Consider the following 22,734-nt stretch of genomic DNA (forward strand, 5'->3'; position numbering starts at 1 on the left):
TTTAAATATCGGGAAAAGAAAAAATGTAAGGAGAAACACCACAAGTTCTCAGGGCCTAAGATGTCATCTTACTATCTCTTAATACACAGCTGGAAACCCAAATAGATTCAGATTATGATAGTATGAAATAGGGAAAACTACAAATCCTCAAACTCAACAATTAATCTATCTATAAAATGTTAGACAGCAGTGGAAAGGGCCCAAGGAGACAGTATTTGATGACTTAATACAGAAAAAAACAGCCACATTAGCAGCAAATTCATGTTTGAGAAGCTGGAAACAGATCATTTCTTGGCTTTTTAGGAGATCGAAAACTTTTGTATTGTTCATGCTTAAAGATGGTGGACTCAGCAGACAGATATCTAAGAAAGAATCATCAAAATCAAAGTTGTAAAGGTCGAGATATCCTGACTTTTAGTCTGGGAAGAGCTCCAAAAATACTAGATCCTACATTTCCCATGATGCAACCAAGACTATCTTTCTGATATAAAGACCCTGCCCAAACACAGGCCTTTGGTTAAAATAAATTGTAAAACTTTGTCCACTTCATGTTCATCTTGTATCATTATGTTATGTTCTGTGTCTTCTCAGGACTTTGGAAATCTCCCGCCCCCACCACTGGACGATTTCCTCCCCCCACCACCTCCAGACCCAGCCCTCCCTCCTCCACCACCTCCTATGTCTGCCAAGACTGCCCTCAAACCTGCCCCTCCCCAGCGACAACTGCCAACCAACTTCCCTCCACCTCCGCCTGCAATGGACGACCTCCCTCCTCCCCCGCCAGATCCACCCATGGACGACAGCTCAGAATCTCCACCAGACTTCCTCCCTCCCCCTCCTCCGGCTGCTGGCTTCGGTTCTCTGCCACCTCCTCCGCCGGTCAACTCTCTACCACCTCCACCGGCTCGTTTCGGTGGTATGGACCAGTCTCTGCCTCCTCCACCACCAGATCCAGGGTTCCTGCCGCCTCCACCTCAGCCAGTATTCATAAGCGCTGGAGCACCCCCTCCGCCTCCGCCACCTCCTCCACCTGCTGCTCCGTCCCCGCAAGCAGCTCTGCGGCCTGCCGGGTCAGTGAGGAAGATGCCTCCTGCTCCGCCAAAGAGGACTACACCGGCACTGCAAGAAGGAGGGGGTGGAGGAGGAGGTGGGGACTTCATGTCAGAACTGATGCTTGCCATGCAGAAGAAGCGCAGCGATCATTAACCTGAGGAGGCTGAATATAAATATAGGTCCAACTTAACCTTTAATCAGCCTCTTCTTAAGCTGAGAAAAAAAAAAGCTCATCTGTACCTTACATCTCCAAGTAGAAACTACCTACTTGAGATAAATTAAGACTCAAGACTCATTTGCATTCATCATCTTTTTTCTTAACTGCTTATTTACAGCTTAATCTTTCATTAATCGAGTAAATCCACTCGAGGATGTGTTTTACTTCTTCTTAACGTCACCAGCATATTGGATCTTCACAATGTGCAGAATTTTACACTAGAAGAATTTTTTTTTGTTGAGGAAAGTTTCTCTGTTGAGGAATGTTTCTCTGTGTTCACTGAACATCTGTATTAAAGGTACCTGAACATGATGTGTGACAGCACAAATTGTTTGGAGCCAATCGTGGTCACATATGCAACCTACACAATTGTGGAGAAGCCTCGGGTGGTCATACACACTGAGAGCTGTCTTTTCAGTGAAGTTAGACATCTTGTGTCCAGCAATGAAACTTTTGAAAATGAAAACTGTTTGCATTGAGAGGAATGCATGTAATTTTTAGATTTCATAACCAGCTAACTGATGTTTCTGGTGTACAAATGTTATTGTTTAAAGCAGAATAGTTTTTAAACATGTCTTAGAACCCTCCGTGTCCGGAGGGAAACTTAATACTTCAAAGACTGTTATATATGATCAAAGATCAGTTTTATACAGTGTTTGGAAACCAGTCGATTTTTTAACATTTTTTTAACTCAGAAACTTCTGTTTTAATAAAAAACGGGGTAATTTTATGTACATTATGAAATACTGTCATGCATGTCATGCTGTAATGCTGTCTTCATACTTTAAGGAATCATTTATACAGAACTGTACATACTGTCATGTTTTCTGAGATGGATGTAAATACTGTAAAAATGCATATCCTGCTTTTACAGAGAATACAGCGTTTACTTGATTACAGTTCGTTTTCAAAAGACTGTTAGTTAAATACATTTTTCACATTCCTGGTGGCATAAGAAGTGCATGAACTGAACATAATTTCTTATTCGATTGAATTTCTGGGTCTAATTTCTTCTGTCACTGTGTGGAGCCTGCTGTGATTGGCTGCTTTAAAAGCATGTTGTATGAAGATGTTAAAGCCACATAATCAATTAACATAACGCCTCAAAAATCATATAAAACTCTCAGAAATGTAAAAAGCACTGGACCTGGTTTCCATTTACTGGCTCTGGTGTGTGTATATGTGTGTGTTTGGGAGACAACATATGAACATCTGAAAGCATGTTATGAGATGAATTGTCAATCTGGATCCTTAAAAAAGCAACACAACAGGCTTCCCAAGCAACTTCATCTTTGTTTTTATTCTGCAATTATAACATGTACAGGTGTATTTTCAACTGCCAAACTGTAAAAATACAATTTTATGAGCTAACTACAATTAGAGTTTAATTTTTTGTGGCCATGAGAACTGTATCTGATAGCTGTCAGTCACCGTATCCACACAGAATAGGTATAATCAGCTGAAAAACACAAGAAACAACCACGACCTTGACAATTTGGACCAAACATATCCCACCGACATGGCAGAATATGACAAAAAGAGAAAAGAAAAGAAAAAGATCACAAAAGCTTAGTTGAAATTCTCCTTCATTTTTAGCATCTCGCTACTCACGAGTCACTCAAGAAGAACAGCTGACCTTTAACCTCTTAGCCCACAGTGGAGGTCTTGCTGCATAGCCTGCCTCCTCTGCAGTCTCTTGTGTAACAAAAGGAAATGAAAGTACATGGTGCAGCTGCTCCACCTAGTGGGCAAAACACGAATGACACCAGGTTAAAAATAAACAATTCAAATATACTGGGATTACTTTGGGATAATAAATTGAAATTTAAATATCACTTAAATATCACTTATTTATCAAATACATACCTCTGTAAAATCATAAATCTCAGTTTTCCCTATAGCAGACTCTGCCATCCAGTTCCTCAGCACATATCGGGGGTTTACAGCTGCAAGATATTTTACGCAATCAGATGAAGAGCTTCCTGTTTCTCTTCAGTTACGACATCATTATTATTACAACATCACATTTGTAAATGTGTGAAAGTGAATCCTCTCTAATTTGTATCAAATTTAAAAAAAAATGTAATCATGGTTGAACTGATTAGTGATTTAGAGGCTTACTTTTCATCCTGTCTTGACGATCCAAATCGTTATCATTTGGTTGTCTGAACAGAACGAAAAATCATTATATATTCATCATTATGCTCATCACACACAGATAGAAGTGAGGGAGTATATCAGGTGCTTTCAAGCACAAAAAAATGCCTTGATGTAAACTTTTTTTTTAGACAAACCAGACTCACTTGAGCTGACAGTCTGACATATTATTATATGTTTTTGCTTACCCGCTGAGCCGCAGCAGGTACATATTGAGCCAATCGGAGAACTGCTTGTGTGATGACAAGTCTTCAAGAGCCCACATCTAGTACAAAACAAATAAAAATAAAATCATGAAAAGGATGCCTCGATATAAAAACTGAACCTCTGAATAGCTTCACTGTTGCTGTTGTAGCAGCAGCTACATTTTGCATGTGGGTTACTTGCATACTAATAAAACACTAATTCACTATTTAATTTGGCTGGAACTAACAATTATTTTTATTATCTATTAATCTCACTATTATTTTCACAATTAATCATTCGGTCAATAAAACATCAGAACATTTTTAAAAACATCCATCACAACATCCTTGAGTCCAAGGTGACGTCATCAAATGTCTTATTTTGTTCAACCAACAGTCTAAAACCTCAAAATATTACATTTACGTTTCTGTAAGACCAAGAAAAGCCACAAATTCAAACATTTGAGAGCCTTGAACCAGGGAATGTGCATTTTTTTCGTGGAAAAATTACTTAAATGATTAATTGATTATCAAAATAGTTGCCAATTAATTTTCTGTTGATCAACTAATTGCTGGAGCTCTACTATTTAGATAGATTGAAATAATAATCTAAACACTGTCATATACATGTATCTTTAGGTATTTTTATTACCATTTTTCATCCTACATTTTACTTTTATATTTGCTGCTCTAAAAAAACAAATAAATACAAAACAGAGGATGTCAGATGATCTCTTGGAGATGCAGAGAAAATATTAAAATTGTTGTCAACATAAAAACAAAACATTTCCACTTCAGCTCTACCTGTGTGAAGTCCCTGTTGTGAAGCTGCTCGGCTGAAGCTTCACTAAGCTGCCTGAAGGTCATGGTGAAATCAGACTGTGTGTCCTCCATCATCTGGGAGAAAACAAACACGTCGTTGTTTATCCATGTAAGACATTAATACAAGTATAATATGAAAACAGCCCCTGAAATGAGACTGATTTACTGGAGCATGCGACTCAGATTTATAAATAACTTGCCTTAAGCAGGAAGGCAACAAGATAAGCATCATCCTCCTCCTCACCAAGGAGCCCCAGCTTTGCTTGAAATATCTGGTGAATCCTGAAATAGATACATGAAAACGATTAGAAAACAACATATTATTATTATCATTGCTAAGATATAACATGAGGGAAACCACAAATTGAACTTACCTCATCTGGTAAATATCAACATATCCCTTTAAGATGATTTTAGCCCTGAAAATAGACAAGAAGTCAGTGAACAGTTAACTTACTTTGCATGTTGCTTTTGTTTTTCAAGTATTTAACATAATGACAATGTACGTCATCATTTAAGATCTTGAGAAGATGTCCAGCTCTATAAGTATTATTGCAGTTTCTTCAACAAAAGTCAATACAGGTCAACTAAAACACCTTTAAGACAAACAGATATGTGTTATTCTTACTCTTTCTGCTGTTTATTAGAAAGCACAGGACTGAGAGCCACCAGGAGCTTCTCCAGGTTGAACAGTCCGACGTTAGCCTGAGCTCCTACGCTGTATCTGCCCTCATCATCAGACGTGTTTGGGACAAAATCTGCAAGAGTTTGCAAGTGTAAAACAGCAGTTTGACAGCTGACAAAAAGAGGACATTCAGATATTTCAGGTCAACTCAGACATGCATCATCGCACACACTGGGGTTGTACGACTCCATGAAGCCGAACGGTCCGTAGTCGATGGTGATGGACAGGAGACTGAAGTTGTCTGTGTTGCACACACCTGTCACGATGACACAAAACAAAAATCAGTAGATGTACAAGCTGTGTGATTCAATGTTCAGGCAAAACAGGATCTTCTCACCATGTGCAAACCCGACCGACATCCACTGAGCGATTAGATGTGCTGTTTCATTTACGACTGTGGTGTAAAACACCTAGAAAAATGAAAATATGACAAAGTACAAATCATGAACCAATAAAGAAGGTTTGATATACAGAATACACCATATTATGGATTATTATTTTCTATACAGAAGCAACATCATGTAAAACCTCATATTGGATGAGCAAAACAATAATAATGACGACATATTTTCAACATAACTTACCAAATATTTATCTGGGTCATTTGAATTGATGGAAGGAAAATGTTCATCAATTACAAAGTTCAGCAGCTTTCTAAAACCAATACAATGAACTTCTGTTATGTTATATTGTAGTATACTTTATGTAGTAGAAAGAATAGAATAAAAATAAAAATTGAAATGAGTGATATTATAAAACAACCTCATCAGATTGGTCTCACCTCAGAAGATCTATCTCTCCACTTTGAGACAAGATTTCTAATGATCCAATCCGAAACCATGACTTGGCTAAACGGAGGACAACAGCTCCTGGGAATAAAATAATAAATAAATAATACTGAGGACTAATGGAAAACAATCATGTAAAATACCTGTGACGCACTGTGTGTAATAATAAATTTAATGCAAATAACTTTTTGCATGAATTTGCTGTAGTTTACCTCTCTCTGTCTTCACATTGCCGTTGTAGAACTGGTCCCTAAATACCGGCTCCTCACTTATAATAAGACTGAAATAAATCAAGTAATTATCAGGTCAATAATAAACACACTTGACAAAATAAGGTCAGGGGAAAATCATGCACCTGGTTGCTACTTTATAATTCTTTCCAAAACATGTCTACCCTTTCACATGTGTCAAACACAATAAAACACCTGCTGAATGCTCAAAGTAGGAGTTAATCTTAGTTTATCAAGTTTAATGGCTAATAAGGTTACAAGGTGAGGTGACAAATTCAACAATAGTCCAGATATGTTTTTCTTGTCTTCTCACAAACTTCTGAAAACAAAATTAATGTTTTGATTCTAAATTTTAAACCATCATATTGCCCAGAAAACTGCCCCTATTATATGATACTAGTAAAAGTAATAAGTGACAGTTATTATCAGTCATCCTCAAATCAGATCCTTGCATATCTTTATACAGATTTAATTAGTCAGACAGCAATTTTTACCCCCCCTCTTGTGTCACCTTTCATTCATCACTGTCACTCTCTGGTCTCTCACCTGGCGGCCCTGCTGGTGGGAACACCCAGGAAATGCATCGCCTCGCTGCACAGAAATTCTCTGACAGACGAGCGGATCACAGCTCGGCCGTCTCCTGACCTGCGGTGAAATATTCAAATTCAAACATTCAGATTCATCATTCGATTCACAAATAGAAGACGGTTGCCTCTGCTTTCATGACAAATAATCTGGTTTTAAATTTAAATTCTGATGTATAAATCCAGGGATAATCCTGTAAAACTGTAAAACGTCTATCTATGATGTAAATGAGATATTGTAAACAAACAGAGCCTTTTTCAGTATAAATATTCAATGACCATGGTATTTCAGTATTAACAGTATTTACAGATTATTTTAATCTGCTTCTGATGTCTGTATTAACATTTACCAGGCTTTTTTTGGGAGTTTCCCCTAATGCAGGTCAGGATATAAAATCATACAACTGACAATGGAACAAAGAAGAAAAAGAGAAAAAATAGCCAACATACCTTGAATATGGTGTTTTCCCAGAGCCTTTAAGCTGGAGTTCCCATATTTCCCCTTTCCTGTGAAATGACACATTTCATAGAGAACATAGAGAAGTAGAGAAGTTTTGAACTTCAACATTCCTTTTCCAGTAAATTTTAAGTATATGAGGAACCAAATCCAAAAAAAGCTCTCACCTGTTGGTATACTGACCGAGGGAATGTGCTCGACCATCACCCAGCTGACCTGCCCAGTAGCCAAACTACCATAGAAGAAGAAGGAAAAAGATATTTAAAGTTCAATTTCATTGTGACCAGATGTGGCCAAATCTTATCCCAGATGTGCACATGTATTGTTATCTTAAAGGAAATTCATTTCCAGTTTTTCTATACTTTGTTAAACAGCTTTGTTGTCAAATGATGAAAAATCTCTTGGGGTCATACTATAAATGTCCCTGGTCGAAAATAACATCTGCCTGGGTGATTTGATTAAATAAACCTATATGAGAATCCAGGTATTTGTAGGGATAAGACATCAAGTGACAGCTCAGTTCAGCTATGGACATATGACTGAAACATTAAGTTTTGTCATTTTTAATTAGGATGTAATCTAAAACATACAAAAATACAGTATATATGTATTTTCCTGTTCATATTATCTTTAAAAAGTCTGTTTTTGAACTAAAAAGTACCTCTTTTCACCTATTTGAATAAATTTAATTGAATGAACGCTTTGTTTTTATTCTTTCTCTTCTTTTCTTCTATTCTGTTTTGTTTTCCTGTGTGTTGTAACGCACTTTGGATCAACTGTGTTGTGTGTAAAGTGCTATATAGTCTACTGTGAATAAAGTTGAGAAAAATTCAGGCGAAATTTGTCAATTCTGACCCCTGGTGGTAGTTTGTGCAAAATACGTTGGTCATTTTAAGGATATATACAGAAAATGTAAGCCAGTGTTAATAAAAAAACAAAAACAAACACTACCTGATGACCTCCATATCTGTGTGCAAGAGGTATTGATCCTGGTAGCAGTCTGCCACCACTGGCATAATGCAGAAAATCATCAGACTGTGTCACAGTCGGATCCAAATCTAAGATCCCTTCAATGACATCCTGTTGAGGCAAATTGAAAAATAAATTAATTCTTCATGGTATTAAGTAAAAAGTCTATGATGCTGATGATATTGTAACATCACCTTAGAAACTGCTGCTAGTCTTAATGGTCCTTTCAGTGGGGTTGGAATGGATTTAGAGAATATGCAGTTCTTCACAGTGCGAACAAAACTGCCATCGACCTTATCGATTGGAAATGCTTCTGCAGAAAGTGACAGAATGGTAACATCAATTGATGCTCAACTATTATATTGACCTCTATCTATACATTTGCTCAAAACAGTTTTACCGATGAGCTTCTTGCAGGAGACTCTGAATTGGTCCAGGTCCTGTGTGAGGTTCGCAGCACTCATGTTCCACCTGGATTTGAATGTGTGTGGGGACGGCTGGGTGTTTGATGCTGTGTTGTCATGACTGTGACAGTCGGGGTCAGTAGTTCGGCAGAACTCCAGGAAATAGACAGGTGTGAAGCTTGATGCTGCCACCAGAGCAAAGACTAAAACTTTGTAGATGCCCCACATTTCCACAAATAGAGCAGCTGCCTCAAGTGTACCAGATTCTGCACACAGAGATACAGCTGTAGATTGAACAAATAGAGGTAAACCATGACTTACAGGTGGTCATGATCATAAGGCAAACAGCAGAAGTGGAAGTAACCTAATTCTTTACTTGTGTAAATTCATAATACCACAGTGTGAAAATAATCCACTACAAGTAAAAGTCCTGCAATCTAGAAGTATTATAAGCAAAACGTGCAGTATCAAAATGAATTTAACAAGTATACAGAATGGCCATCAGACTGTAATATCATATATAATATATTCTGAATGAATTTACCATTAATGCATTAATGTGTAAGCAGAATTGTGGCTGGTTAAAGTGTCGGTAATTTTAACCACTTATTATTCCGTTTGGTAGTTTAATCTATAACTGAACCTGCAAAGTAACTATAAAAAGTGCAGTATTAGTAATAAAAGCATATACTCAAGAAAACACATGCAAATTTGCTACTAATCACTTGAGTAGATGTACAGAATTACTTTCCTCTTATGACATACAGCCACCAATGTAAACAGTATCAATTACACTTTAATTATTTTTCATTTTACCAGAAGGAACCCTAATTTAAGGCAACTAGCAATCAGTTTTTAACTAAAAACTGATTAATATACTAACAAATATGAATAAAATCTGTCTATAAATGAAGCTATAACCCGTACTAAGGAACTGAGGGAATGAAAAGGGTAGGTAATGTTAGTTTAGGTAGGTTTATTAGACATAACAACCCGAATAATAAAGTTGTTATGACAACACCGGTACGATAGCTACAGTTAGCATTAGCTTCGTCCCAAACATAACTTAGATACTAACGTTAGTATATTTCCTGGAGACGTACAAGAAGACACATTATATCTCCAGACTTCTTTTAAAGGTTTTCGCTCATGTTTATCTTCACTTTCTGCCTCGTACGGCTAATTCCCTGTTGTTGAGCGTCATCAACTGCTGCCCGGTTACTGCTTTCCGGTTCCGTTTACATATATAACCCATCCCATCGCGATATATATAAGGGTTTTTTTTACTAGGATGGCGAAGTCATGACACGCCCTACTCTGCATGTGATTGGCTTACTTTTATATTCGTACCTTAATCTTAACCAATCTCATTCCTCATACATAAACCCAACCAACGAAGGCAACGTGTATTAGCCAATCAGAGGCAGAGTAGGGCGGGTAATGACTTCACCATCCTAGGAAAATCAGCGTCTCGTTCCCATCGATGCACGCTGTCGGGGAACATGGCGGGTGCCTGGTTGTGGCAATGCCGGAGATGGAGTACAAACTGTTCGAGCGCGAGTTTATTAGAAACTGTGTGGCATTATAACGGCAGGTCTGTGTCTCTCTCCGTGTCCTCTCTGGGGCGGGCGTCCTGGAGCTCCGGGCCGCGGAACGAGGTGAGTTTGCTGCTAGTAGGACACCGGGCTTGGAGAAACTGTCATGCCCAGGAAGGTCATACATACTATGGCTGTACTGCAGAGCTGTCAGTCGGTCCCTCTGGATGGTGGTTTAACTTAACTGACAGCTGTATTACTGCACGTCCGTGACATTTTCCAACCATGTAACTACTATCTTGTCTTTTGCAAGAGTTTCCGGCTTTTTTGGCAGAATTTCACAATTGAATGTTGACTTGTTGCAGGGAGTGTCAGTATGTACAGAGGTCAAGACCTCTTATATTAAGCTCTGTTAAGCCGTCCACTTTACTCCAACCAACTGATAATCAAGTTCCCATTCAGTTAAATGTTTTTGTACCTACCTACAGTACATTCATTCATTCATTCATTCAGTTGTCATTGACTCACATTGTGTCACTCCAGTTTTCTAGTTAGTTTACAAAATGCACAAAAGAGCAAAGACCACAGAATGTACATCATTAGATCAGGATTGTAGCTACTATTTTAGAGATACTGAGGTCATGAGAACTGTAATATACCCTCCATCACATTGAATCTTTCTTTTTTTTTTCTGTTCACTGTACAGCTGAAATTAATATTATTATTATTATTTTCATTACATTTTTCCGCAGACTGCAGATTAATCAATTGTTTGGTCTATGAAATGACAGAAAATAATGGTGTAATAATAAATGCCCATCACTCATTTTTTTTGTCCAACAGTGCTAAACTCAGATATATTAATTTTACAGTCACATTAGACCAAGAAGAAGCAGCAAATACTCACGATTAAGAAGCTGGAACTAGGAAAAGCTTGGCATTTTTGCTTGAAATGTAATTAATGATTCATCATTTATCAAAATAGTTGGATATTCATTTTCTATTTAACTGACTGATCAACTAATCCTAATAGTTTCCTTAAAATAAAGCCTCCTCCACACACTAGGAAGTTCTGGGGGAAAAATACCGAAGCTGTTGTTTTATAATTTGTTTGCACTAAAAGTTATTAAATTTAAACATATTAAAGTCCAAAACATTGGAATCAGATTATAAAATATGTGGAACTGTAGAAGATCAAACGCCAAATTATCAAGAGATAACAAGGACCTCAGTGTCCTCAATGGTAACTACAGCCCATCATCAGATTATGCACTTCTGGTTTTAAAATGTTCAAATTATTACAGTAGAATATCCTGATGTGTAGCGTGTATTGAGAACTCATCCTTTGCTCTCATGTCCTTTGACCTTTCAGGTACAGCCATCAGTACGATCCACACAGATAAACCCCAAAACTTTAAACTTTACCTCATCTCTCATCAGGTGAGTTGTGATGTGATCTGTCTCAATCATAAAGTTTTGCCATACCAGATAATTACGATGCAGACCGTTTTCAACATCCTCAGTTCACTTACATACATCTTCTGTTTGTGTATTTTTCTCTTCCAGACACAAGTCAAGGTTGCTGTATCCCGCGCTACAGTCGTGCTGTTGTAGAAAAATACATAGTGATGCGAAGCTGAAAGACCCTTTCACGTTAGCCCAGAAAGACTTAACGAGTTTATATGACGACATCAAAAAGGTAGTCGTATTTTCGACATCAACATTTTTGAAACGGCAGATCATTTACCTACTTATTCTTCTGTATGATTTGTTGATGTTCTTGCACAGAATCATGTGTTGTGTGTTAAAGTTAAGTTTTCCTTATGTTTCTACACTGTCTGCAGTGTTAAGCAGTCTGATTTGGACTGAAAATTCACATTATTTCCAAAGATCTAAAGTTTGTTTAGAGCGAGAGTACTGTAAATCAGGAGCCTTTTTGATCTGAAAGTCATTGTTTTTCTTGGATTTTACCTCACAGCTGCAGGAACAAAGTGTCTTACCAGGCAGACAAAAAGCACAAAAGACATATTTTACTTGTGTGTGTGTGTGTGTGGTGTGTAGCAGATGCTTATTTGAATCAAAAGACATCATTTTTGATTATTTTCCTTCACAGGAGCTGATTGTATCCAAAGAAGAGCTGAATTCTCTATGTGACTACTATTTCGATGGCAAAGGCAAAGCGATCCGACCAATGATAGTTGTCCTCATGGCCCGAGCCCTCAACATCCACAGCAACAGAGACGGGTAAAAAGACATCAGACTGAATTGTTTCTGTGACCGCAGTAGTGCAATAAAATATATATTAATTACACTTTTTACTGGCACGACTAACCCACAAGTGACCTGTGATACACTGGTCAAAGAGAAGATGCACCACCCTGTAATAAATTATTATATGAAGCATAATCCAGGGTTTTTATTTCATCTCACTCTCTGCAATCTGTTGTCTGTCTTTGTCCTCTGCAGAGATTTGCTCCCGGGGCAGAGGGCCATAGCTATGATCTCAGAAATGATTCACACTGCCAGCCTTGTGCACGATGACGTTATAGACGGATCAGATAAGCGAAGGGGAAAGAGGACAATCAATGAAGTGTGGGGTGAAAGAAAGGTAACTCTTTGACTTGTATTCATAAACTGTTTATTTTCCTCTGCAACACTTCACTCATCTTCTTTTTTTTTGCTCTTTTCCAGGCTATCTTGGCCGGGGATTTCATCCTATCAGCCGCCTCCATGGCTTTGGCTCGTATTGGTAACATCACGGTTGTAAAAGTGTTGTCCCAGGTGATAGAGGACCTGGTTAGAGGTACAGTACATTTAAATTGTTCATGCATTAGAATCTGTAACTCACATTCACATATACTGACGTCTAATCCGTACCGATTGTGCTTCCAGGTGAATTCATGCAGCTGGGTTCAAAGGAGAACGAGAACGAGAGATTCAAACACTACCTCGAGAAAACTTTCAAGAAGACGGCGAGTCTCATTGCAAACAGTTGTAAAGCAGTATGTACGTTCTGTCTCCACATAAATAGCACAGGGATGGAGAAAAGCTTCAGTTTCTGCACTTAATGTTTTTTTGTTGACTGTCCGCTCTGTTTCACTCAAGGTATCCATACTCGTAAATTCTGATCCTGACGTCCATGAAATAGCCTACCAGTATGGGAGGAATGTTGGTATCGCATTTCAGGTGAGTTTTGATCTGATTGGTGCATAAATCTTTTTTTTTTTGTCTAGTAGACGTCTTATCAGCTCAATCATAAAGTCATCTATAGTTTTCTATAAGTAAGACTCAAAACTCTGTTAAGAAATGATAACAGTTCCCTCTACTGGAAGGATGTTACACTGCATTTAGTTTTCTATGAGGCCATAATGGTGTGAAGTATTGAATTCATTGTCCACAGGAATATGGAATTATAATATATGTTTATTTTTCTCTGTCCTGTAGCTGGTGGATGATGTGTTGGACTTCACAACAGGGGCCGCTCAGTTGGGGAAGCCCACGGCTGCAGACCTCAAACTGGGATTGGCTACTGGACCAGTTCTGTTTGCTTGTCAACAGGTGAGATTCAGCATTTTAGCTGCTCGTATGTAGATGCAGGAAGCTCAATCCCACACACATTTTTTTTTTTTTTTGTGCAAAATAACAGGATGACAAAAACAGAACAAACATTCAATGAAAAGACTGTTTTTTTTTTTTTATCAAACTACATCTAAATCAAGTTACTAGAGTAGATTTTCATAATATAAACTTAAGTTTGTTTCTATTTTTTTTCAGTTTCCAGAGCTACACGCAATGATCATGAGACGTTTCAGCTCTAAAGGAGATGTGGATCGGGCCTGGCAGTATGTCCTCCAGGTATAATCAATAATACATCTTATACAGAATCGTGAAGGACCCATTTATTTGATTAAGGTGTTAATTTTTCTTCCCGCATTCGAGATATTTTTATTGTGAATTGCATAAAGGATGATATTGTATAATCATCAGGGCATTGGTTGAGTCCTCAGCTATGTATTCATGCAGTTTGTGATGGAGACTAAGAGATTTATGACCTCTGCGCCCTCTTTTTTTAATCTTCTGTCAGAGCGATGGCGTGCAACAGACCAAATACCTGGCCCAGCGCTACTGTCAAGAAGCCATCAAGCAGATCAGTTTGCTCCGGCCATCCGCAGAGAGAGACGCCCTCATCAGACTCACCGAGATGGTGCTTACCAGAGACAAGTGAACCTCCACTGCTGGACTTCACTTCAGGCAGCTACCTGTGGAAAGGGAACTCACCCGGCCCCCCCCTCCCCTGTGTCTGAGCAGGCCAGGGTCAGACAAAGGCGGTGAGAGAGGTGATGGGACTCTGGTTCGGAGGAACCCCTGGAGCTGGTTTTAGTGCCAATTCTGAATCAATATGGCAGCAAGCTGGTTTGTCAGAATACTACTAGAATCAAGGGATCAAAACTGCATGCAGGGGCCTCTCTGAACTGATATGTGTTGTTTCATGACTCTCTCAACTGCTCCCTAAAATATACGAGAGGGTGAGTTTCTCAATAATGAATTGACATATAAATACACTCGGTTTTTAGTGCACGTACTTGTGATTTCCTAAACGGAATCACGGTGGCAATTTGGAAATAAATTATCATTTTAAATGAACGGATGGCACTGAGAACCCCAGACGCTAACTTTCACTGCATACAGTACTGTAACTGCAATGGCCTCCCATGCCTCAAACTAGCCAACTGTGACTAGTAATAGTATGTTAAAATGCTAGTGCGGAGCTGCAGCGGCGTTGCAAAAAAAAAAATCTGTAATTCCAAACGAGACGGAAGTGCATCTTTGTCATCGGTGTGTTTGTTTGGATCCGTGTCGATGTCTTTAGAGATCCGTCCACACCACGAAGGCCAAACAGTCATGTGTCCTTTTCTTTGACTTGTTGAAATGTTATACGGTTACTTCTGTAAATGCAAAGTGCCCTGTAACAGCCAAGGCCTTAACATCCACAATGACTGTGTGCTCAATAAACCAACAGTTTTTTTTTTTTTTTTTTTACGCCAAATCCTCTCTCTCTCTCTCTTTTTTTTTTTGATTCCCCCCAAGTGATCACACATGCATGTTGTACATAGAATTGTTTATTATAAAAGACTGTACATTAATCAATCAACATATTATATATACAAATGAAGGGCAGAGAGGTTTCAATATTTCTACCTATGGAATTGAGCCAGAACATGTTTTTTTTATTTTTTGTTGTTGGATATACTGAAGCAAACGGGCAAAATATCAAGGCATTAGCTGCAATAATCCTGAAATGGTAAAAAAAAAAAAAAAAAAAAACGCATGTTAACCTTCCATTTTGATGTCAAAAGTTAGGTTATGTTAGATGTGTGTTCGAGGGCCAACAGGAAAAATAAAAAATAAAAACAAATGTTATCAAGATGATTCCAAGACCTGAGTGAAACCTAATATTGACTGGCTGATTTTTTACTTGAGTTATTATGTACACCTGTGCAGCCCGGAGGATTTTACATGTTCAGAGCATTCGACATGGGTCCTCGAACCACCCAGAGCAGGTCATTGTTGCTTTGACAAGACTGAAGAGGTATTAGAGTTGTTTATTGGTCTACGTTCAATCTGAATTGTCACATGGCAGTGTCAGGCACAACTCCAGTCTTAATTAATTATCACTGCCCCACTACCTGCTGTCTTATCAGAACCGTCATCCATTATTGCCAGTTACCAATGGACCCTACAGATTTTTTTTTTGATGTGGATTAGTATAAAGTTAACAGTGATGAGACATAATCTTAAAATGCTTGATAAGAAGCCAAAAAAACCGGAATGTGTTCTCTTGCTTCAAACAGATCGAAATGCATGAAAAAGTAAACTCCATGTCATTTTTTTTTTTTTTTTTTTTATGATTTTAAAAGTTCAAATACAAGGAGATGAGTCCGTGGGTAAGCCTGAAATTTACTTCTAAAAAGTTCAGTGATTTCAACAGAGTAATAAAAATTAAAACAAAAAAAGTGAATACATTTACAACATAATGGCAATAAACTTAAGGTTACAATATATCTATTAAAATTTTTGCATGCTTTAACGCCAAGACTGATGTTCAGGAGTAATTGTATCTTTGAAATACCATACACAGTATTTAAATTTTGTATCTTATCAACAGGCCATTTGCGTTTATTTTTCGTACGAATGAGCCTTATGGAGTCGAGGAGGGCACCACTAGTGAAAACTATCATAAATCGACATTCACTGAATTTACATTACAGAGAGAAGTGGCTGCAGCTCACGTTATATACAAGTGACAATACAAACACTTCGACTGAAGGTGCTTACATGACATTTGACATTTTTATTTGTTCCATCAAACCTATTGTAATAATTTCTTGTTCACAAAAAGGATTCAACACTGAATCTTTAAATCTTTGTCCAGGCAAGATGATGTCGTACATCCTTCAGCTGTGTGACCATCGTCTTTTGAGTTCAAGCCGTGTGAGCACGTGCAGTCCGATTCTTTAGAAACTTTATTTTATTTTATTTTTTTACATATTCCATAAATGTCCCCCAAACCGCCCATATAACACCAAAATAAACTAAATAGATATTACTTTTCATTTTATTTGCAATCAGTATGGGAAAGAAGATTCTGTCATATCAAAAGGAGATCATACAGTTACATCAATGCGTCTCAGGAGTCGGTTTGCTGCCGTCAGTCTCTGGGTGGATATGATATGACTGAATAAATACACTGTACTGATACTGCGAGGTCCCTTCAGTCGGCGTAGTGCATGATGGACTCCACGTAGTTGCCGGGGAAGAGGCCGGTGACGCCGTTGGAGACGCCTTCGAACCAGCCGTCGTCGTTCTTCTTGATGACGTAGATGATCGCCCCCTCCATGAAACTCAACTCGTCGTCTTTGTCCTTGCTGTAGTCATAGATGGCCACCACTGAAAACAGATGTTTGTTCAGTTGGAGTTGCTGCAAAATTATCTCAACCGATTCAATTTCGAAGTGATTTATCCGTCTTAAACGTGACCCCAAACCTTTCTCGACGTAGTTCTTGGGCGCCCACTGTGGATCTCCGTCAGCGTAGGGGTCGTTATATTGCACGACAGCAGCATCTTCCTCCTCGTAATCCACTGGAGGAGGCGGCGGAGGGGGAGGAGAGTCGTCAAACATGGGCAGGTCATCTGGAGGCGGAGGGGGAGGTGGAGTAGGAGTATCTGCAACTGTTAAACAAAAAAAAAAACAAGAGACTTCACTTTAAGAGAGATTTTTCAAAAGGTCGCTGGTCAACATGAGGCTGGCGGTGGAGAAGACGGCGGCTGAATCATGCAGAATTAACGACGAGGCATGCGAATGAGTGTGTGTGTCAGATATTTGAATTCATCAAGCAGGCTGCATCACTGTTAGGGCTTCTATGGATCACTTAATAGGATGATGTACTGTATGTTTAAGCCTCTTAAGAGGTTAATGTAGTTTGTGCTCCTCTTGTCGAGCTTTGAAGCTCTACGCATGCATCTTACAGAAAAAGGTAATAACACAGGATTTAAGAAATTATCTGCCTATGATTATTATGTGTAGTCATGCTATTTAGTAGGTTAGAGGTTTATAACAGTAAAAAAATAAGCTGACCACTTTTAAAAAAAATAAAAATAATTATTATTTTAGCACTAATTGTCTCAAAGTTTTATCCAAAGTCATCCAACTTGCTTTCTGTCCAGAAATAAATTTAAGTATTTAACAATATTGCTGGTTTTGCACCAGCAGGGGGCAGTAAAGAGTCCCATCTTCTCCAGTCCTGTTTTGAAGTGACCTTTGGCACTTTTTCTCTTAAACAATATCATTCATCTCAGCTCCGCCCCCGCTACAAGTAAATTCATCATTTTAATAACAAGCTTCAGCCAGAGACAGAATCACTTGAATAAAACTAAATAAGGCTAAACGGAGCCAGTGACAGCCTCATCAATCTCAGCTTTGACGCAACAAGCTATTACTTTGCACCTTCCCCTATTTCCCTGCCAAGACAGAGATTATTCCAGCAGTTATGTATTCAACTCTACTGCTACAAGAAACTGAACTGTAACAAAACTGTGTTCAATGTTGCTGTAGAAATAAGACTTGTCTCCAGACAACAGATAAAGCTGCTTACAAGTTACATAAATGATGACAGGGGTCTAATGAGACATTCTTTGACAGTTCATTGTTGCAAGAGGGTGGTGTTATTTGTTCTCAACAAACGAGAGGGGGGTGGGGGGGGGGGAGGATGAACGAGCACAATGCATGCTGGGTGGTCCGGTATATAAGGAGGGAAGTATGTCTTTAGCCTCTTCACTTACTGCTCTCCTGCATCCTGGCCACAAAGCCAGTCAGAGGTATCTGTGGAGTCAGCTGGGGCATTGGGGGCGGAGGAGGAGCGATAGACACTGAAAGCCAGCAAAGGAAAAAAAAAAAAAAAAAAAAAAAAAAAAAAGGCAGAGACAGAGAGCAACACAGAAAAAAAAGAGAAAGCCCATCAGTCACCAAGAATGTACAGAAGACAGCAAAGAGTGCACCCCGATCCCAAGCAAACACAACACTGACACAGACCAAAGAAACAAACGCTGCAAGAATGTGAGCTTATAAACATCTAACAGACTAAGAAAGAGTGATGTGACACAGTGACAGATCGAGAGCTGAACTGCTTTAGTCAAATGAACCTGTCGCCTACCAGACACTTCATTAATTAGATTTGTACATTTGACATTTTGAGAAAATAATAATCAGATTAAGTCATTCGGCTATCTGTAGCTACAGCGTCTCCACAGATCAGACGCTAATGATGTGATTTTGAAAAGTTCAGTGACTCTGATTAGATATCACATGGTATCTGGGGATCACTGGGGCCAGAGGATAAACTGCAGATTATATTTGATTTCTGTCAATCAGAGAGTACCCACTGGTGGCTCTAAAAGTAGTAAATGCTACCAGTGGACACAAGGGGGCACTGTTTGCCTTGGATGTCTTTAAACCTAAACCCCAAGCAAGTCAACTGAACTCCCCTCAAGACCTGTTTGAATTCTTATTTTACATTTTTCAGACTTTTTTTTTAGATCATTAGACCGATCCCGAGTCAGAGACACTGTGACTGATCAACAGTGGCAGAAAACATTAAGCCAAGTCCCTCAGTAAATGCACCTCTGGGCTGGCGATCAATTATGGAAATGAGGCATTAGAACCTCATTTACACCTGACATTAACATGCAGTCTGTATCTGGATATGGCAAATCGTATGTTAATGCATGTGCAAATGCACACTGAACGCATTATGACTGGAACGCGATCGACCACATCTGGAGGTGGTCTGGCGAGAGTCAGGTGTAAATGTACAGTGTGAAAAAATATTCTCTCAGCAAGTTGAAAGGTCAGCTAACTCTCCCTCTTCCTGCTCTCTCAAGCTGCAAGTAGTAGCAACAGCTAGCAAGTCTTCCCTTAAAAAAACTGTGACTTTAAAATCAATACAACTCTGCAAACACCACCGAAATAATTTGCATATTGAGATTCACTATACAAACAGAATCGAGATAACTCTTATTAATGCCAGGTGTGAATGCAACATCCATATAACGAATCCAGATACCCATCACATGTTAAAGGGGATATATCGTGATTTTCTGTCACTTAGATACTGTTACAATGTTTGATGTTGATGCTCAACATGGTCAAAGTTACAAAACTTGAGGTGAACGTATGTAAAAATGTTCCTGCCCTCTTCTACTTCCCCATCAAACTGACATCAGATTGTTCTCCAATTGCCCACAAAAAGGGCCGTGCGTTCTGTAGTCTCTGTTGCTAAGGTTGTTCCACCGACTGTTCGTGTCATCCGCTCGCATCTTTCGCACCGTGTTTGGGCTCAAACGTGTACGGATATATTTGAGAAGTTTATATAGTCGAGTACAGAACGAGAAAAAGAAGAGAGGAGGAAGGCCTTAAAGAGACGGGAGCTAAACCAGCCTGTTTCAGACAGAGGCTGAAACGAGAGGCTGCATACCAATATAATATACTCTTTAGTCATGCAAAGATATTCCAACATAGACCTTGGAGTGTGCATGATTATGTCCTCTTTAATACCAGGTGTAAATGGGGCCTAGACTTTAGACAGTAGCTAGTTAAGTTTTACAGGTAAACTTCAGACCAGCTTTTACACGAGGCCAAAAACTGCGAACGCTCGTCGTTAGCGGACATCGATCTATCTGCGTTGTATCTGCTTGAGAATCCAAGGACGAGACTTTCTGCATCAATACTAAAGACATCCCCAGTTAGATAAAAAGCCTTAACCTGCACTTTCAGAGTTAAGGGAAAAGTCAATAATTCTGTCAAGAATGCAAGCTTGACCTTCAAGAAAGCACTGGCAGATATGAAATACTGTTCTGTGGCTACAAAGGTTAGCTGGCTTTAGTTTGTGACTGTGCATGATTTGGAAAAATGTGAGGTTTTGTGCTTCAGTGACAGTTCAGGATCTATAAAATCAGGCTGGGACTGGAGACAGAAGGGCCTTACTTGAGTTCTGGCTGTAGCCAGGAGTGCCTCCGTTAATATGAGGCTGTTGTTGCTGCTGCTGTAGTAGTTGCTGCTGCTGCTGCTGTAGTTGTTGCTGCTGCTGCAAGGAGAACTGGGAAGTGACCGACGGCGCCCGGCGGTAGGTGCCCGTGGCCGAAACCATAGAGACAGAGGAGTTGGAGGGGTTGTGCCGTGAAATCTGCCGCGAGATGGTTCCAAACTGGGACATTGGAGCGGGGCCCAGACCAGGCCCGGGGGCCACCGCTAGAAACACCCAAAGACAGGGAAGGAAGAGAGAGAGAGAGAGAGAGAGAGGACAGGCAGGACCACAGAGGGAAGGCGGGTTAGACAGAGGAGATGGAAAAGGGGAAGAATGAGAGTCAAAAAGGTGGAGAGGAGGGGGAAAAAGCACCCAAAACATGAGTAATCTAGACTGTAAAAGATCACTTGACCTTTTTAGCCCCACACCTTCTGAAAAGACACTATCAATAACCAGCAAGAGGAAGCAAGTGAGCTAGGGAAGCAACATAGGTTGTTAATTGACAGAATGTAATTGACAGACATATTTCACGAGGATAACATGAAACAAAAACAGCCCCGAGAGGTCATCCGAATAAATCCTGCACGTCTTGTAGTAAAAGAAATCTGGGGGAAATGATTCAGACAGCAGCAATAGTACAAGCAGATCCTTCAGGTGAAAATAACCACCTCGCACACTTTTCGAAGACATAATTATATACTGTATGTTTACCTGAAGTATCACAGGGAGAGGGAAGGATGTGTCATTACACTGGTTATCTAAGAATAACCAAAGACTTCATCTATTCCGGCATCTGCATTTGAACATTAAATACTCTGGAATATGTGGAGATCAGATTCCCAGCCGATGCATTAAGAGGGTTAACAGACAGATGTGTTTTGTTCTGCTCGAGCATTTCCTGTTCACATTTCTAGATAACTAGAGTGTCTCTCAGGAGAGGCCGGTGCTTTCAGATAGGGATGGGTGGAACCAGAGGAAGTACAGATTCAGAGGAACACAAGAGCAAACAAACTTCTCCATACAGTTACCAGCAGAAGTAATTAAACTGAAAGAGCACGTTGATGTTTTTCGAGGATAAAATGTGGTGCATATTCCGAGTGATAAATGTCGTTCATCGCTTTCAAGATTACCGGAATCCGTGAGATAGAAGAAGCCGCTGTACAAACACACACTCGTTTGTACAAATCAAACAACTGGGTGCTTTTGATTCTTGCAGAACTTGCTGTAAATCAAACCCAGTATCGCTCAGTGATTCGGAGTATGTAAATTAAACCTACAATAGGTAATACTCTGAAACTCTGATTATGTGAGATTCAGCCTCAGAAAGAAGTAGCAGCTCAGTATTTGGCACATGAATAAGCTTGATTGAAAAATTAGGAAAGTTTTACCTGGTGCAGCTTTAACCACAATCCCTTTTTATGGGGGGAAAAAAAACATATGAACTCAAATGAAACTGCAAAAGAAGTCTCAAAGTCCTTCAGGTAAATTCATTTTATATCTTTTTTTTTTTTACTGTACAGAAATACTGCCCACATTCTGCCAGTTCAGTATCTCAGCTTGCAGGTTTTTCAAATTTAATTCTTGAATTTAGGTGTTAGAGGTTATCAGCTACTCCACTGTTAATGCAGATTGGCAATAGACATGGATTTGCAGATATCCAGCAGCTTGGGGTTGAATGTGAATTGACAATTTTAGAGATACTGCAGGAAATAATTAACTTTTTTGCCTGGCCTCAGGTGATGTGAGACTTCTTTATTAGTTAACAACAGATCAGTAAAAAAAAAAAAAAACAAATAAACATCTGGAAGCAGAGTACCACCACCAAAACCACCGCTGAGGATCCGGAAATATGTCATTGAATAGAAGCAGCTCGTAGCATGTGACCTGTTGTCTATGAACAGAAGCACATGTACAACGTCTGTTCACACTGCAAGCAACACAATCGTGACATTTCCTACAGAGCTGAGTGACCAGTGAATCCTTAACAATGTCATTTAATCTCTAAAATAATAGTTCTGCCCAGTAAGTGTAAAATGGGACGATGAATTGGTTCAAACCTTTAAGTCAT

At 39.2% G+C, this 22,734-nt stretch overlaps 4 protein-coding genes across 17 annotated transcripts in view; 2 read left to right on the top strand and 2 right to left on the bottom strand.

The window, feature by feature from the left end:
* Positions 1-2,811, top strand: part of LOC122972341 (amyloid beta (A4) precursor protein-binding, family B, member 1 interacting protein) — a 25,144-nt gene extending 22,333 nt beyond the window's left edge. The window contains exon 14 of the mRNA XM_044339341.1: positions 592-2,811. Within this exon, the coding sequence (XP_044195276.1) occupies positions 592-1,206 (615 nt within the window). The 3' untranslated portion in view covers positions 1,207-2,811. The remainder of the gene's footprint in view (positions 1-591) is intronic.
* On the bottom strand, positions 2,551-9,818 carry LOC122972342 (protein adenylyltransferase SelO-like). Of its 4 annotated transcripts, none has more exons than XM_044339345.1 (20): positions 9,655-9,818; positions 8,548-8,817; positions 8,342-8,460; positions 8,130-8,258; positions 7,346-7,410; positions 7,172-7,228; positions 6,684-6,782; positions 6,120-6,187; positions 5,901-5,988; positions 5,704-5,773; positions 5,457-5,529; positions 5,292-5,375; positions 5,063-5,192; positions 4,809-4,853; positions 4,635-4,716; positions 4,417-4,509; positions 3,616-3,692; positions 3,392-3,435; positions 3,137-3,216; positions 2,551-3,011 (listed from the first exon to the last, which is right to left on the bottom strand). In XM_044339345.1, exons 2-20 carry the CDS (start codon positions 8,777-8,779, stop codon positions 2,889-2,891), a joined length of 1,758 nt encoding a protein of 585 aa, XP_044195280.1. In that variant the 5' UTR covers positions 8,780-8,817; positions 9,655-9,818; the 3' UTR covers positions 2,551-2,888. The 4 variants fall into 4 exon arrangements, with proteins under 4 accessions (XP_044195280.1, XP_044195278.1, XP_044195279.1 ...); XM_044339343.1 differs by having other exon boundaries at positions 8,548-8,835; XM_044339344.1 differs by having other exon boundaries at positions 9,630-9,818.
* Positions 9,819-10,001: 183 nt separating this feature from the next.
* Positions 10,002-15,485, top strand: pdss1 (prenyl (decaprenyl) diphosphate synthase, subunit 1). The gene is made up of 11 exons (XM_044339361.1): positions 10,002-10,209; positions 11,459-11,526; positions 11,653-11,785; positions 12,200-12,330; positions 12,553-12,694; positions 12,778-12,889; positions 12,979-13,088; positions 13,192-13,272; positions 13,531-13,644; positions 13,861-13,941; positions 14,171-15,485. The coding sequence occupies exons 1-11, from the start codon at positions 10,054-10,056 to the stop codon at positions 14,309-14,311; spliced, it is 1,269 nt and encodes a 422-aa protein (XP_044195296.1). The 5' UTR covers positions 10,002-10,053; the 3' UTR covers positions 14,312-15,485.
* A 933-nt stretch (positions 15,486-16,418) lies between these two features.
* The window catches only part of abi1a (abl-interactor 1a), a 51,634-nt gene continuing 45,318 nt past the window's right edge, over positions 16,419-22,734 (bottom strand). For 6 of the 11 annotated variants that reach the window (XM_044339346.1, XM_044339348.1, XM_044339347.1 and 3 more), the window contains 4 exons: positions 20,627-20,890; positions 18,427-18,513; positions 17,131-17,316; positions 16,419-17,034 (listed from right to left, as the gene is read on the bottom strand). In XM_044339346.1, coding sequence (XP_044195281.1) covers positions 16,859-17,034; positions 17,131-17,316; positions 18,427-18,513; positions 20,627-20,890 — 713 coding nt within the window. In that variant the 3' untranslated portion in view covers positions 16,419-16,858. The remainder of the gene's footprint in view (positions 17,035-17,130; positions 17,317-18,426; positions 18,514-20,626; positions 20,891-22,734) is intronic. The other 5 variants (XM_044339349.1, XM_044339356.1, XM_044339355.1 and 2 more) reach the window with 2 other exon arrangements.

The sequence above is a fragment of the Thunnus albacares genome, chromosome 21 (assembly GCF_914725855.1).
Source record: "Thunnus albacares chromosome 21, fThuAlb1.1, whole genome shotgun sequence".
Classification (NCBI taxonomy): Eukaryota; Metazoa; Chordata; class Actinopteri; order Scombriformes; family Scombridae; genus Thunnus; species Thunnus albacares.